We start from the raw sequence: 15953 nt of genomic DNA, 5'->3' as shown, positions 1-15953 counted from the left end.
TCTCCCCGCAGTCCACAATGGAGTCTGTCACTGCCCTGCCCGCTCACAGCCCAGCCTCTTAGCCTGGCTCATGGCACCCTCACCAGCCAGGTGAATTCAGTCATTTTCCCTGCTCTCCTGGCACACTCTGGCCATATAGGACCCAAGTGGTGACTCCAGAGGGCTGCGTGCTGTCCTATGTGTGGGCTTAGCACGTGTCGGTCCTGGGGCGGCACATTCCCTCCTCTGGCCCTGGGTGCCCCCCCACACCGCCCAGCCTTCAAGGCTCAGTGGTCATATTTCTGGGGAACTCTGCCTTTGGCTGGGCTCCTGGGAATAGACTCTGAGACCAAGATTTGCCTGAAAAAGGTTTGTAGGAGTATCCTCAAGTTTGAAGATGTCCACCTCCTCCTCCCTGGAACCTGTGAGTGGAACCTTATATAGCAAAAGGGGTGTTACAGATGTGAGTGAGTGACGGTCTTGACATGGGGGATTGTCCAGGTGGGCCCAGTGTCATCACAAGCGTCCTTGTAAGACAGAGTCAGGAGGTCAGAGAAAGAGAGATGTGATGATAAAAGCAGAGAGCGACTGATTAGAAGGTGCCGTGCTGCCAGCCTTGAAGGTGGAGGATGGGGCCGTGAACCGAGGAATGCAGGTGGCCTCTAGAAGCTGGAAGAGGCAAGGAAGCCGGTTCTCCTCCAGAGCCTCTAAGAGGAGTGGGGTCCTGTTGGCACACTTTATACTTCAGCCTCCCAAGTGGTCAGATAAGAAATCTGTGTTGCTCTTAGGCTCTGACTGTGGTGATTTGTGGCAACAGTGCCCTGGGGTCAGTGCTGGCAAAGGAGTGAGGGACACAGGACGGGGCTGTGGTGCCCTCTCAACATGGGTCTCGGCAGGTCCCACAGGGAGCTCTGGAGCTGGGATGGCCCTGCAGAGGTGTCCAGAATTGAGGCAGGGGCCGGCTTTTACCCAGCCCCATCAGCCGCTAGCCACAGAGCTGCTTCCGGGGAGAGGTATGATCCTGGTGAGGTGCTCCCTTGGCCTAGGACAGTTCTTGAGGAGGGACTCGCTGCCCTGGGGAAAAGCGCCTTGGTCCTGGAGGGGTGCACTGTCCCTTCCTGGGTGGCCTTGATCTTTCCTATCAGCATTCTCTTACCACCTGGTGACTCCTGAGCCTCTGGAGGGACCCAGCACAAGGCCTAGCACAGACTCCCGGCTCGGAGGTGTTTGGATGGAAGTCCAGCCTGGCTCATGTCCACGTGGTCATCCCGGCCTGTGCAGCAACCCACCGTCATCGTCCCCCATGAGGAAGGCTGTGGCACGTTTTCCACGTCGCACCTGTTGGCTTGGCCAAGATGCCACTGTGAGGATAGCCACAGACACTGTTTCCTAGTGCCTTCCTGTGCCAGCCACGACTCGACACAATCTACATAAATGGACCCACTCATCCCTCACAGCAGCCAGGAGAAGTGGGCATGACTGGTTTCTCCGTTTTCTAGATGAGGAAACTGAGGCACAGAGAAGAGGTGAAGCAGCTTGGCCGGGGTCACACACCTAGCAAGTTGGCAGTCTGGCTCTGGAGCCCGAACATGTATTAACCACCATTCTGTGTCGCCTCCCAAATACACAGAGCTGCCTGTGACAAGGGACCAGGGTGGGCCTTGAACCCAAGTCCCCTCAGATCTGCTCAGGCCTTGGAGCTGGCACTGCACTGGGGCAGGACGAGTCAGATCATGGGCGCTAGGTCACTGTTCCCAAGTCTGACCTCCAGTGTCCGCAGAGCCTGCTGTTTCTAGAACATCTGTCGAACCAGCGGCCGCCTGTGGGTCTCCTGCTTGCTCCCTGCCGAGCTCCATGGGCCTCACCAGGGCCCGCCTTATTAACGCGGCCATTCTGTCTGAGGAGCAAACTAGAGCTGGTCCCACAGACCTGGGATTATCCCGGGCATTACCCCACGAGCTAGACCACCCTGCCATACTGCGGAGTCTGCCGTCCTGGAACCAAACCCTGGAGAGTCACTGTCTGTTGGGCTCTTTCCTGACGTCGGTCGGCAGCCAACAGGAGCAGAGCCACTGCTTTTGTTTCCAAGCGGTGGTCATCAGAGAGAAGCAGTGCATTAAAGGGTTCTGGGTTCCCAAGGTGGGCAGAACCCAGGTCTGACTTGGTCACGAGTCAGCTGCGACTGTGTGACATTGTCCGGTTTCCTAGCAGGACTTATGTGTACAACCGAACCAACAGTAGCTGATATTTATTGAGCATCTACTAGGGTCCAGAGACCGGCCACAAGCTCTGACTTGTCTTTTAATCCTCTTCCTGGTAACCTTATAAGACAGGCAGATATTATTGTCATCCTCATTTTTAGGGGAGGAGGCTGAGGCACAGAGAGGTTAAGTAACTTGCTTAAGGTCACACAGCTGTGCCCACCCCTGGAACGTTGGGACTTGAGTCTGTATTCTTCACCACCTCTCCCCTGAGACAACATGTTTAAAGGGCACAGAATGCTTAACTCTTGGATGACTAACTTCCGAAATAGAAATCTGGCTGGATGGCCTTCCCTACTGCAATGAGCTGTTTCCTGGTGCCTGAAGATCCCCACCGTCCCTGTCCTGTGGGCAGTCACACTGCTCTCTCTGGACCCCTCGCATGTCACCGGGTCTTGTTGCCACGTGTGTCTGTCCTCTTTGGGCTGGGTTTCAGCTATTCTGGTCCCCTGCTTGCTTTTCCTTGAATCCACCATTTACACCCAAGGTACACTTAACCTGCACATTCCTGCCGCCTCCCTCATGGATTAGGACCCCTTCCGGAATCTATCTGCAGCCCCCACTGCCTGTCCTCCCGAGCCCCACCCTGGCCCCCAGCACTCCCTGCTCTGGCCACAGCGACTCACCTCCTCCCGGGCGGTGCTTGCTCTCCTAACTGAGCACTGACATGAGCCATCTCATATCCCTGGAATGCTCCATTCCCCTTCCCCACCCCCTGTCTGACTCTCGCTCACCCTGCCATCTCATCAGAGACACGCCACTGTCTCCAGGAAGCACCCCCCACCCCAGTCAGGACCATTGCCCCTTCTCTGCACCCTGTGGCCCTCGAGGTGCTTTGTCACACGCTGATCACGCTGCCCATGAAGGTCAGTTGACTGTCTGTACCACTAGACTGTGGGCCCCTCGTGAGCAGGACTGTGTCTATCTCATCTCCGAGCCCCAGCTCTGGGGCTGCATTTAGTGGGCAAACCCTATGTATGTAGAGCTAGGGACCGTCATGGTCCTTTAGGACGGATGGCAGAGCAGAAGACCCTAGGGAGGCAGAAGACCCCCAGGGAAACAGCAGACATCAGGAGAGGTAGACTCCTGAGGTGACAGGAGACCCCTGAGGTGACGGGAGGCCCCTGAGATGATGGGAAACCCCTGAGGTGACGGGAAACCCCTGGGGAGGCAGGGTAGTGGCTGCTCTGATTCTGGCCTGAACCTTGATCCTAAGGAGGGAAGATGTCACCTAATTGAGACCCCGGGGTGTGAACAGTCACCCCCTGACTGGAGCCTTAGTGAACGTGGCCACTGTGACTTGAGGAAGGTGTGGAGTGTCTGAGAAGTCTCGGATGTTAGCCCTGAGGGGACGCTGGAGGTCATCCCTCTCAGCACCTTCTTCCCACTGCAGTTGCAGCTGTGACCCAGAGAGGGTGAGGGGCTTCCTCAAGGTCACCCATCAAGTCAGAGCGGAGCTGGGGCAGGAAGTGGAATGTTCTAGGGTATCTTCCAGGACTTGGCTTGGACCTCCTTGCCAGCCAGATAAGCTGTGCTCTTCAAGGTACAAGAGGAGGCTCTGCAGCCTGCTGTCTCCTGAAGGTATGGCTGCCCCAGTCCCTCTGATGTTCTCCTCTCCCTCTTACAGGTGAACCTGGTGCTGGGGGACGGCCGGTCACTGGGCCTCACGATCCGTGGGGGAGCTGAGTACGGCCTTGGCATTTACATCACTGGCGTGGACCCAGGCTCTGAAGCAGAAGGCAGCGGGCTCAAGGTGAGGGGAGGGTGTGAGGGAGGGCAGGCTCTGTGTGTGGAGCTCTTTGCTGCTGATTTTAATCAGACTTCCAGCAAAGCAATCAGCACCCCACCTTGAGGACTGGTCCCAGCTGGGGAGCCCTCCCTGGCTGCTGTACATTTAAATTCACAGCTCACAGCAACAGCGGGTTGGCCGCCTACGTGGCGTGGGCAGCAGGCCAGCCTGAACTTGTCGTGCTACTGTTTTGCAAACACTGCTGATGGCCTGTGACGGCCCATGATGGCCCTGGCTTCAGGGTTTGTTAGGATGTGTTGACATGGAAGAGGAGAGAAACTGATGTGCAGGGTTGGGGTTCCCTGGGCAGCACTAGCAGTTGTTGAAATGATATTATCGGCTCCCGTTTTATTTATTTTTATTATTTATTATTATTATTTTTTTGAGAGATGAGATCTCGCTATGTTGCCCAGGCTAGAGTGCAGCTGCGATCCCACTACTGATCAGCACAGGAGTTTTGACCTGCTCTGTTTCCAACCTGGGCCAGTTCACCCCTCCTTAGGCAACCTGGTGGTCCCCTGCTTCTGGGAGGTCACTATATTGATGCTGAACTTGGTGCGGATACCCAGTCGACATAGCGCACTGCAGCCCAGAACTCCTGGGCTCAAGCGATCCTCCAGCCTCAGCCTCCCGAGTAGCGGGGACTACAGGCATGCGCCACCGCACCTGGCTGTTAGCTCGCATTTTAAGAGGCCTAACTCTGTGCCCAGCATTTGTGATCCACTTTGCACATATCATCTCATTGACTCCTCGAGCTGCCCTGAGGGATAGGGTATTACTACTCACATTTTCCAGTTGGGGAAACTGAGGCATAGAGCGGTTAAACTGACTTGTCCAAGGCCACACAACTGGTGGGTTGCACAGCAGAATTTGAAGTTAGGCAGTCTGAATTTCAAAGCCCTCACTTAGCACCCTGCTGGGGAGCCCGGGAACTCGCTCAGAGAGGCAAAAGGAGGATGCCGGACCCAGGACACCAGTCACCAAATTAAAGAGCACAGTGCGTTTGGGCTAAATTCTGATGCTGGGGATGCCACAGCAGCAGCGATGGGTAGTGGTGACCATGGCACAGGTGGCATTTGAGCCAGGCCATGGGGAGTGTGAGAGAGAGGGATGGGTAAAGGGGAAAGATGGGAGCAGCTGGCCAGAGGACCACGCGTCTGAGTGTTGGTGACTCACTGCATGGATGCCTAGTCTGTGTGCAAAGTCAGGGGAACACAGCACATGATGAGGCTGTCTTTGTAACAAAGGGCCTTCCTGTCATGCCCCGATATCACGAGATTTCATGCTTCATGCAGACAAGAAGAAAAGGTCACATGTGGCCACCAAACCACATCATGGCAGACAGGCTAGAGTACAGAGACGATGCGTCCGTCATGTTCTCTTAGGAAACAGGCATCGTGGGAAGAGCTCTGGGTTTGCCGTAGGGGAGACTGGGTTCAAGTCCCAGTTTTGTTGCTTTTGCTGTCACAGCTGTGTGACCTTGGAGAGTCCCTCCACCTGTCTGGTATTCCCTTTCCTGTATAGTAATACTAAGTAAGTCCTCTCCAGACACTGAACCTGCTGGCATCTTGATCTTTGACTTCCAAAACTGTGGGACATACATTTCTGTTGTTTATAAGCCACCTAGTCTCTGGTACTTTGATATAGCAGCCCAAAGGGACAAAGGCAGACATCATCATCATCATCACTGACGTAATCACTAACATCTGTCATGTCTCCCCTTTCCCAGTTACTCTTCCAAGTGCTTTACATCATTAACTTGCTTCACCTTGCTTCCCTTTCCTACATAATAATAACAGATAACATTCGTTTCTCAGGATTATTGCAAAGATCACATGGGGGAATTATTTAGTATAGTAAACATCACCATTGATTGTGTTCCTCCAAAATTCATGCATTGAAATCCTTACCCACAAGGTGATAGTATTAGGAGGTGGGGCCTTTGGGAGGTGATTAGGTCATGAGGGTGGAGCCCCCTGAATGGGATTAGTGCCCTTATAAAAAATGCTGCAGGGGCTGCCTCACCCCTTCCACCATGTGAGAACACAGCAAGAAGGCACAGTCTATGAACCAGCAGATGGGTCCTCACCAGCCAGTGAACCTGCTGATGTCTTGATCGTGGACTTCCAACCTCTAAAACTGTGAGATGTGAATTCCTGTTGCTTGTAAGCCACCCAGTCTGTGGTACTTCGTTATAGCAGTCCAAATGGACTCAGACAAACATCATCATCATCGTCATTATCGACGTGGTACTTTACACTGATCATGTGTCTTTTCTCCCAGGTGCTCTTCCGGGTGCTTTACGTCGTTAACTTGTTTAACCTCATGCTACTCTCGTGAAAGTAGGTTCTGTTGTGAGCACCATTTTTATTAGTTTTAATTTTTGTGGGTACATAGTAGGTGTATACATTTGGGGGATACATGAAATGTTTGAATTTGGGCATGCAGTGTGTAATAATCGCATCGTGGAGAATGGGGTATCCATCCCCTCGAGCATTCACCCTTTGGTGAGCACCATTTTACAGGCTCAGTAGGTGAGACTCAGAGAGTTGCACAGCTAATGAGAGGGAAAGCCAGGATTCCCATCCAGGAATGAGGAGTCTGATTCTAGAACTGTGCCCATAACCAGGCCAGCCAGATGGGTAGGAGGTGTTCCGCAGTGTCGGTTGGGTCTAGTTGATTCTGAAATGTGTTGGATCTAGGTACTTGCTTTGCTTTTAGCGGGTAGGAGTGAAGCCTTGTTGGGACTCCAGGAGGAAATAATCTTATAATATTCTGTATGCAATTTTTGTTTAATAAATGTATGTCGGAATAATTTTAGACTTGGTGAAAAGTTGCAGAGAATTCCTGTTTATCCTTCACCCAGCTTCCTCTAATGTTGGCATCATGTATAACTGTGGTATATTTGTCAAGACCGAGAAACTAACATCAGTACAATATCGTTAAACACACTATAGGCTTTATTCACAGTTTCTCAGCTCATGTATTTTTTCTGTTCTAGGACCCAGCCTATTCCAGCATACTACATTGCATTTAGTCTGTATGAAGTTTAAAAGCCATTTATTTCCCCCCCAAAAAAACTTAAACAAAAGTTAGAGGCAGTTTCTAAACACAGAGGAAAGATTTGAATAAGTGGAGGAGATTGGGGAGGAGGAAAATGGTGCAGAGAAAAAGAGATGAAGCCCGGATGAGTGATTTCCCAGAGCACCTGCTGTGTGGGGCTTCAGACCCCGGTACAGGCAGGGCACAGACTTGGCTCCGAGCTTCCTGGCAGCCAGCACAAAGAGTGAAGCAGGTCAGTAATGTCTGTAAGAGGAAAACAGACCAGCTGTGTTTGACATGTCCAGTTATTACTCCTTCTGAGGCCTCAGAACAGTTTTCCTCTGGTCCTTCCTTGAGAGAACATTGTGTGGTGCCATAGTGTCCTTAGTGACATAAATGCATGAACAGCTTACATACCTTGTTGGTAGTGAATACCCCTGATTAAATCCACGTTAAGAGAAAGGGAGAGCGGGAGCATTCCAGAGACACAGCATGTTAGGTCTTGGCCTGAGAGCACTAAGCATCTCTCCTCCTCTCTGATTACTGATGAGTGGTGTCTTTTATTATCACGTTACTTTTTTATTGAGCAATTTCTCTGTCAGGAACTGTGCTATTCTCATTCATTATTACATAATTTTTGCAATGATATGTTTAAAGAAATAATGTTCTTCTTGCCAATTTATAGATAAGAGATTCAGGAACAATGTTAAGTGACTTGTCCAAGACCACCCAGCTAAGTGCTAGAGCTGAGATTTTAACACACGCCAGCAAACTCCAAGTCCACGTTCTTAACCAAGATAATATAGCACCTCCCAGCCCTCGGTTTACAGCTGAAGAAACCAAGACTTATAGACTTAAGCTGAGTTGCCCAAGATCAAATTCTTTCTGTTGTCAGAGCTGTTATTTAAACCCAGGCTTGACAGAGCCTGGGGTTGCCTTGTGCAGAGAAGGACAGGAGCCCTGGGACCTCCACGACAAGCTGTGTGAAGGTGGGCCTGCCCTTCCCCTCCCCGGGCCACAGTCTCCCTGCTTGACACTTGGGCTAGATGATCTCTGAGGTCTTCTCCTAGATCTGCACATTTTCCTGGCCTGAAAAGTTACAGAGAGTTCTCTTTACACAGAGTAAAAATTTTAAGTGAGTGGAAGAAATTGGGGAGAAGGAAAATGGGGGACAGGGAAACAGATGAAGCCTGAATGAGCGATATTCCAGAACAGTTGCCGTGTAAGGCTGCAGCTACAGGCAGAACACAGACTTGGCCCTGAGCTTCCTGGCAGCCAGCACAAAGAGGGTGCCCAGACGCCAGGAATGTACTCCATTCTTTCACCTGTAGTTTTCATATTCACGAAGAGATGTCAACATCAGTAACCAGCTGATAGATCCCTCTTTTGTGTGGAAGGATGTGGACAGTCCATGTAGGCAAGTGTCTGTGGCTGTCTCTTGCTTTACCTCTTTCCATTTAGTCTGTGAGTACAAATACTAACGATTCTTGTAAGCTAACACTGTACTTTGCAGCTTCTGAGCTGAGCAAGACGGACACAGTCTCTAACCTCCTCAGTTTATATTCTAGTAAGAAAAACAAAAACAAATTGTACAACTGTGTATTTAGTTACAACTGTGACAAATACCAAGATGGCAAAGCACATGGAACCAATTGTGTGTATAATAGGGGAGACCAGCCCTGGTCTTGGATATCTGGGAAGGCTTCCTGGAGGAGGAAGCATTTCGGTTGAAATTTAAAAGAGAACAAAACTAGTTATGTGAAAGAGGAAATGAGAATTCCAGGCAGCAAGAACAGCAAATGGCAAGTCCCTGAAGTGGAAAGAAATGTCCCAGCATGCAGAGGAAGGCCCGTGTGGCTGAATGCAGAGAGCCAGGTGGGGAGAAGATGCCTGGCGATGCTGCTGAGGAAACAACCAGGTCACACAGGAGCTGTAATTCACCCAGGACTGTACAGCTGTGAAAGATGATGGTCAAGGTCTGCAGTGATTAATGTGGCAGGATGTTTGTGGGGTGTTGTTAAGTGAGAAATGCGGACGGCAGAAGCACATAGCTAACAGGATTTCATCTGTATTCTGCACGAATGCAAGACTATGCATAGAGAAGCATCTGTGCTGGACGCACAGCACAGTGTCAACAGTGGTTATCTCAGGTGGTAAGATTAGGGATGATTTTCACTTTGTTCTTTATGTCCTTAGGCCGCATCTGAATGGGGCAAGTATTCCTTTTATGGCCTTAAAAACAGCAATAAAGTGATTTCCATTTGGAAACAAGGCAGAGAAAGAATATTCCGTAGAAGTTCTCCACTCACTTTAGTTTGCCTCTCAGTTGCAGGCAATCAAAGGCTTTATTTGCTCATAAAATGCCCGCCTTCAGTAAAGTCCTTTCTATCTTCAGTGCCCTCTGCAGGAAAGCATTTTATATTCCTTCCATTATTGTACTTTCCCCTCCAAGGCCCTTTGGATATGCTAACACCTGCCTACACTCACTTGGGCATCCAGGACTGATTAATTCTTTGTATTGCCAATGCACTTTCGGTGGAATTAGGCCTATTGAAATGGAATAAGGGGGCTTGGCTATGTGGGCAGTGGAGCCAAGAAAAGGCTTTATTTGTAAATAGGGCTCCTTGCTGCCATGCAGAGCTTCCCTGGAGAGAAAATGTGCCTTTTGCTTGGCTTCCAGCTGCTCAGCCCACTTAGCTCCTGAGGGCCTGGCTTGAGTCCAGGGGAGGGTCAGGACGGCACTGCCCTAAGTGGAGAAGCACTTAGGGGGGTCAGGCAGGTTCCCAGCATTTGCCCTGGGGAGGCCCCACGGAACTTGGCACCTTTCCATCCCCCCCAGTGGGGGCTAACACCCCTTTCAGAGTTTATCTTTGGATCTCTCTTATTCCTTTGCACCTGCCCCCAGCTTTAAACCCCGCCAGAGAATGGACCACAGAACCTTCTTTGTTCCTTTAAGGACGACTGAGATTGACTGGCATTTAAAATTAACCATAGTGATAGCAGTTGCCATTTATTAACCAGTCATTATGAATCAGGCACTGTACTCACACATTAGATACACTTTTATTTTGTCCTCCTGGTAGCCGTGTGGGGGACATTAATAACATTATTTAATACGTGAACAACTGAGGCTCAGAGAGGTGCAGTGTTCCCTGGAATTACACAGGGATCTAGAATCTGGCCTTTTAAGGCCCTCCAAAGGTCATACACTATGCTCTGCCACCTTCCAAGTACCCTGACTTGATCAAATATCAAAAGACTGCAGAGAGAGGAAATAAAGGACATTGAGTCTTCTTAGAAATCACCAAGCTCCCCAAGCCCAGCGTGGTTCCTGGATCTTGCCTGGCCCACGTCCTTCACACCTGAGGTTACCCAGGGGTGGGAGCACATTTCATCTCTGCTAAGGGAGGCAGATGCCATCCTGACTGAGGCTCCTTAGAACAGAATCTCTGTTCCCATGAATGTCTCATTCTTGGGGTCACTGTGATGCTGCCTGTGGCCACAGGGCCAGGCCCATCAAGTGTCTGCTGCAGGAACAGTGTTTCAGTGACGGTGGGGATGACCTGCAGCTCTGCAGGTCTATCACGGATGCTGGGCTTTGCCAGGAGCCTGACCATATTGGCTTCATAGGTGAAGCCAACCGAGCTGGGACTGTCCCCTCCACAGACTGGCTTCTGCCAGGGTCTGTTCTCCGCACCCGCCCTCTCTGGACAGCATCCCATGCTAAGTACACACCAAGCAGCAGGTGATCGATAGGTGTCATCTCTCTCTACCCAGCTCTAGGAGGTAGGAACTCTTTTTTTTTTTTTTTTTTTTCAGATGGAATCTTGTTCTGTTGCCCAGGCTGGAGTGCAGTGGCGTGATCTCAGCTCACTGCAACCTTTGCCTCCCAGGTTCAAGCAATTCTCCTGCCTCAGCTTCCTGAGTAGCTGCGATTACAGGTGCCAGCTGCCCTAATATGCCCGGCTAATTTTGCGCGCGCGCGCGCACGCGTGTGTGTGTGTGTGTGTGTGTGTGTGTGTGTGTGTGTGTGTGTGTGTTAGTAGACACAGGGTTTCACCATGTTGGCCAGGCTGGTCTCAAACTCCTGACCTCAAGTGATCAACCCACGTCAGCCTCCCAAATTGCTGGGATTACAGGTGTGAGCCACCACACCTGGCTGAAATTCTTAGCCCATCTGTAAATTGAATTGAGTGCTTGTTTAATGAATGTCTCTTCTTCTAGATCATGGCTACATTGGGTAAAGAATGAGTATTCTTTATACATCGTATCCCTTCCCAAGACAGCACCTGGCACATATTAGGTATTCAGGAAATTGTTCTTGTCTTAAAGTGACTGTGGAGAAGGCAGGCTCTGAGCTAGGTGCCTTTGACTACAAACCGTCTATCTTGAGCACTGTCTCCTTTGCATCCTGGCCTGAACACAGCACAGAGCAGGCATTTTTGTTTGAGAAGTGTGACTGGTTTTTCCACTCACCTGGGTTGTGAATTGAGCAATCAGACCCTGTCTCTCAGAGACGCTTGCCTTTGGGGTAAAGGAAACTGAGTAGCAGCCTGGCCCACAGTGAGGTTTGCTCGTCACAGGTGCTCTCTGGACATTAGGTGCCATCTTCAGCTCTTCCCTGATGGAGGGCAGATGGCAGGAATCAGTCTACACTCACAGATCTCAGCTGCCAACCCTCCATTTTACACATGGGAATGCTGAAGGCCAGAGGGGAGGAAAGGACTGGCTGAGAGAAGGGCCCAGAGCTCTGGGCCGCCAGCATAGAGCCCCCTTGCCATCAGGCAGTTTGGTTTTGTCTGCTGATTCTGTCCTGATGCTTCTGTTGGGAGGTGAGAGCAAGCCCAACAGACTCTCCATGCCTGCTTCCTGTGTCTTCATGAAGGAAGGGGTGTGGTTACTGTGTTTGTTTTGCATTGCTATAAAGGAATACCTGAGGCTGTGTAATTTATAAAGAGGTTTATCATGACTCACAGTTCTGTAGACTGTACAAAAAGCAAGGTGCTGGCATCTGCTTCTGGTGAGACCTCAGGATGCTTCTACTCATGGCAGATGGTGAAATGGGAGCAGATGTGTCACAAGGTGAGAGAGCGAGCAAGAGAGGTCCCGGGCTCTTTTAAACAACCAGTTCTCACATGAACTAGTAGAGCGAGAACTTATTACCTCTGGGAGAGCACCAAACCCCCATGACCCAAACACATCCCAGCAGGCCCCACCTCCAACATTGGGGACAAACATCCAGACCACATCAGTTCCTATATAATATTTGTTTAATAAGGATCTTTTAAATGTATTTCATTCTGTGATTATGGCTGATCTTACGACAATCCTAATGAAGATGACAAAAATAATGTCTTAATATTTATATAATTCCTGACAGTTTAAAAAAACCTCAGATAATAAGGGTTTCTTACAAGCAACTCTCTGCCTTTAAATTCCACAACTTGGATGAATGGACCAATTTCTTGAAAGACCCAAACTACTAACACTCAAGAAAGAAAAATAGGTAACCTATAGATATTCTATATACTACATGTCAAAAAGAAATGAAGTTTATAGTTAAATTTAAAAAAAAAAATCAAACCCAGACAGTTTTATGAATGACTTCTGTCAAGCAGTTAAAGAAGAAATACTGTATTTTCTCGTACTGAAAATAAGACATGAGAGAATACTTCCCAACTCGTTTTATGAAGCTGGTATTATACAATACTAAGACTAGATACATTATAAGAAAAGAAAACCCAACCACTATCCTTCACAAACACAGATGGAAATATTCTCCACAAAACATTAGCAAATCAAATCCAGCAATCTCTTTGAGGGATAATTCACCCCAACCAAGTGGGTTTTATACAAGGAATGCAACGCTGATTTGAAAATCAATGTAATTAACAAATTAAAAGAAAAAAGCCATGTGATCAGAGAACATACTTAAAAAAATTCAACATCTATTCATGATAAAGACTCTAAACAAACTAAGAATCAAATCTGAGGAAGAGTATCCACAGAAAACTCACAGCTAACATATTTCATGGTGAAAAATTAATGCTTTCCTTTAAGATTGAAAGAAGGCAAAATTTTTCTCTCAATTGTTCTACTCAGTATCATACTAGACATTGTATTCAGTGTAATAAGTCAAGAAAAAGAAATAAAAGGCGTACAGATCCAAAAAGAACAAATAAAACTCTGACCGTCTGCATAGAAAATTTCAAAGATTCGGCCAGGCATGGCGGCTCATGCCTGTAATTCCAGCACTTTGGGAGGCTGAGGTGGGCGGATCACCTGAGTTTGGGAGTTTGAAACCAGCCTGACCAACATGGAGAAGCCCCGTCTCTACTAAAAATGCAGAATTAGCTGGCCATGGTGGCGCACGCCTGTAATCCCAGCTACTCAAGAGGCTGTGGCAGGAGAATCACTTGAACCTGGGAGGTGGAGGTTGCAGTGAGCTGAGATCGTGCCATTGCACTCCAGCCTGGGTGACAGAGCAAGACTCCCATCTCAAAAAAAACAAAAAACAAAAACAAGAAAAAAAGAAAAAGAAAATCTCAAAGACTCGCAAAAGACACAAAAGTCAAAGTACAAAAATCAACTGTATTTCTAGCAATGAACAGCTGGAATCCAAGTTAGTAACAATACCATTTATAATAGTACTAAAATACTTAGGTATACATAGCCAACAAAATATGTGTCGTTTCTGTATGCTGACAATTACAGAACAAAAAAACCAAAACCTAAATAAATGGAGAGACCTGTGTTCATTGATTGGAAGACTAAATATGTTGAATCTTCTAATTTGATCTAGATTCAACATAATTCCAATTCCAACCCCAGGAAGCTTTTTTTTTTTTTTTTTTTTTTTTTTTTTTTTTTTTATTTATAAGCTGGTTCTAATTTTTTTATGGAAATACAAAGAAACCAGAGGAGCCAAAACAATTCTGAAATAAGAGCAAGTTGGAGGACTCTGTACCTGACTTCCAGACTGACTGTAAAACGAAGGTAAACAAGATAGTGTAGTGTCAGTGAAAGGCGGGGTACATAGATCCGTGGAACAGAACAGGGTCCAGAAATAAACCCACACAAATATACCCAAGTGATTTTTGGCAAAAGTGCAAAGGCAATTCACTGGAGAAAGAGTAGTCCTTTCAGCAGATGGTGCTGGAACAATTGGCTGTCTATATGCAAACAAGTGAACCTCAGCCTCACACCTTATACGAAAATCAACTCAAAATAAATCATAGACTAAAATGTAAAATGTAAAACTATAATACTTTCAGAGGAATTTATAATACAAAATTTGTGTGACCTTGGGTTAGGCAAAGTATGACCAATAAAAGATTGACACAACAGACTTTATTAAAATGAAAAATTCTTGCTCTGCAAAAGATATTCTTTTTTTTTTTTTTTCCCCCTCACTCCCATTGCCCAGGCCTGAGTGCAGTGGTTAGATCTAGGCTCACTGCAGCCTCGACTTCCAAAGCTCAGGTGATCCTTCCACCTCAGCCTCCCAAGTAGACTATAGACATGTACCACCATGCCTGAAAAGGTACTTTTAAGAGAATGAAGAGATAAGTTACAGAATTAAAATATTTTCCAGCCAGGCATAGTGGCTCATGCCTATAATCCCAGCACTTTGGGAGGCCAAGGTGGGCAGACTGCTTGAGCCCAGGAGTTCAAAACCAGCCTGGGCAACATAACAAAACTCTTTCTCTACCAAAAGATACAAAAAAAAATTACCCACTTATGGTGGTGCATACCTGTCGTTTCAGCTAGTAGAGAGGCTGAGGTGAGAGGATCACTTGAGCCCAGGAGGTCAAGGCTCCAGTAAGCTTTGATCGTGCCACTGCATTCCAGCCTGGGCAACAGAGCAAGACCCTATCTCAAAAAAAAAAAAAAAAAAAAAAGGAAGAGAAAAGAAAAAGAAGAAAAGGAAAATAAAATATTTTCCAATCACATTTCTAACATAGAACTTGAAAAGATGGTCCTCAACTTATGATGGTTTTATATCTCAATAAACCTATAGTAAGTTGAAAATATTGTAAATCAAAAATCCATTTAGTACACCTAATTACCAAACATCACAGCTTAGCCTAGTCTGCCTTAAATGAGCAGAGCACTTACGTTAGTCTACAGTTGGGCAAAATCACCTAACACAAAGCCTATTTCTTAATGAAGTATTGAATATCCCATATAATTTATTGAATACTATATTGAAAGTGAAAAACAGAATGGTTGTATAGGTGCTTGAAGTATGATTTCTACTGAATGCATGAAGTTGAAAAATCGTAAGTGGACCCACTATAAGTCAGAGACTGTATCAAGAATGTGTGAAAAACTCTCAAAAACCAAATGGGCAAAATATCCAGGAAACTTTTGTGTTAGAACTGCAGTGGTGGATGCATGACTCTGCATTTGTCAAATTCATAGAACTGTACAGCACAGAGTGACTTTACTGTGTACACATTTGTAGAACTCAGCCAGGATGGGCGTGGGAGAGGGCACCGCGTGGACAGGGAGAGGAAGATAGAATGCAGACTGAGATGAATGAAGACAACACAACTGTTACGAATGATTTCCATAACCACACTGCAAGGGGATAGAGAAGGAAGGAACTGACCTAAGTAGCTCGGAAGCATTGGTATTATAAGACAGAAACCAAGAAGAGCCATATACCAACACTGTACTTCAGTTGAAATCCCCCTGCCCCAAAAGTATATGGATTAGGGGCCGGGTGTGGTGGCTCATGTCTGTAATCCCAGCACTTTGAGAGGCTGAGGTGGGCAGATTACCTGAGGTCGGGAGTTCGAGACCAGCTTGACCAACATGGAGAAACCCCGTCTCTACTAAAAATACAAAAAATTAGCTGGGCATGGTGGCACATGCCT

At 47.7% G+C, this 15953-nt stretch overlaps 1 protein-coding gene across 5 annotated transcripts in view; it reads left to right on the top strand.

The window, feature by feature from the left end:
- The window catches only part of LOC116545586 (whirlin), a 104926-nt gene that overhangs the window by 35477 nt on the left and 53496 nt on the right, over window positions 1-15953 (top strand). For all 5 annotated transcript variants that reach the window (XM_032272125.1, XM_032272124.1, XM_032272123.1 and 2 more), the window contains exon 3: window positions 3868-3993. In XM_032272125.1, the coding sequence (XP_032128016.1) occupies window positions 3868-3993 (126 nt within the window). The remainder of the gene's footprint in view (window positions 1-3867; window positions 3994-15953) is intronic.

This window comes from Sapajus apella, unplaced genomic scaffold (genome assembly GCF_009761245.1).
Source record: "Sapajus apella isolate SASKATOON/1434 unplaced genomic scaffold, GSC_monkey_1.0 scaffold294, whole genome shotgun sequence".
Taxonomy (NCBI): domain Eukaryota; kingdom Metazoa; phylum Chordata; class Mammalia; order Primates; family Cebidae; genus Sapajus; species Sapajus apella.
The sequence above is the reverse complement of the archived record's forward strand: the minus strand, read 5'-3'. Positions and strand labels throughout refer to the sequence as shown.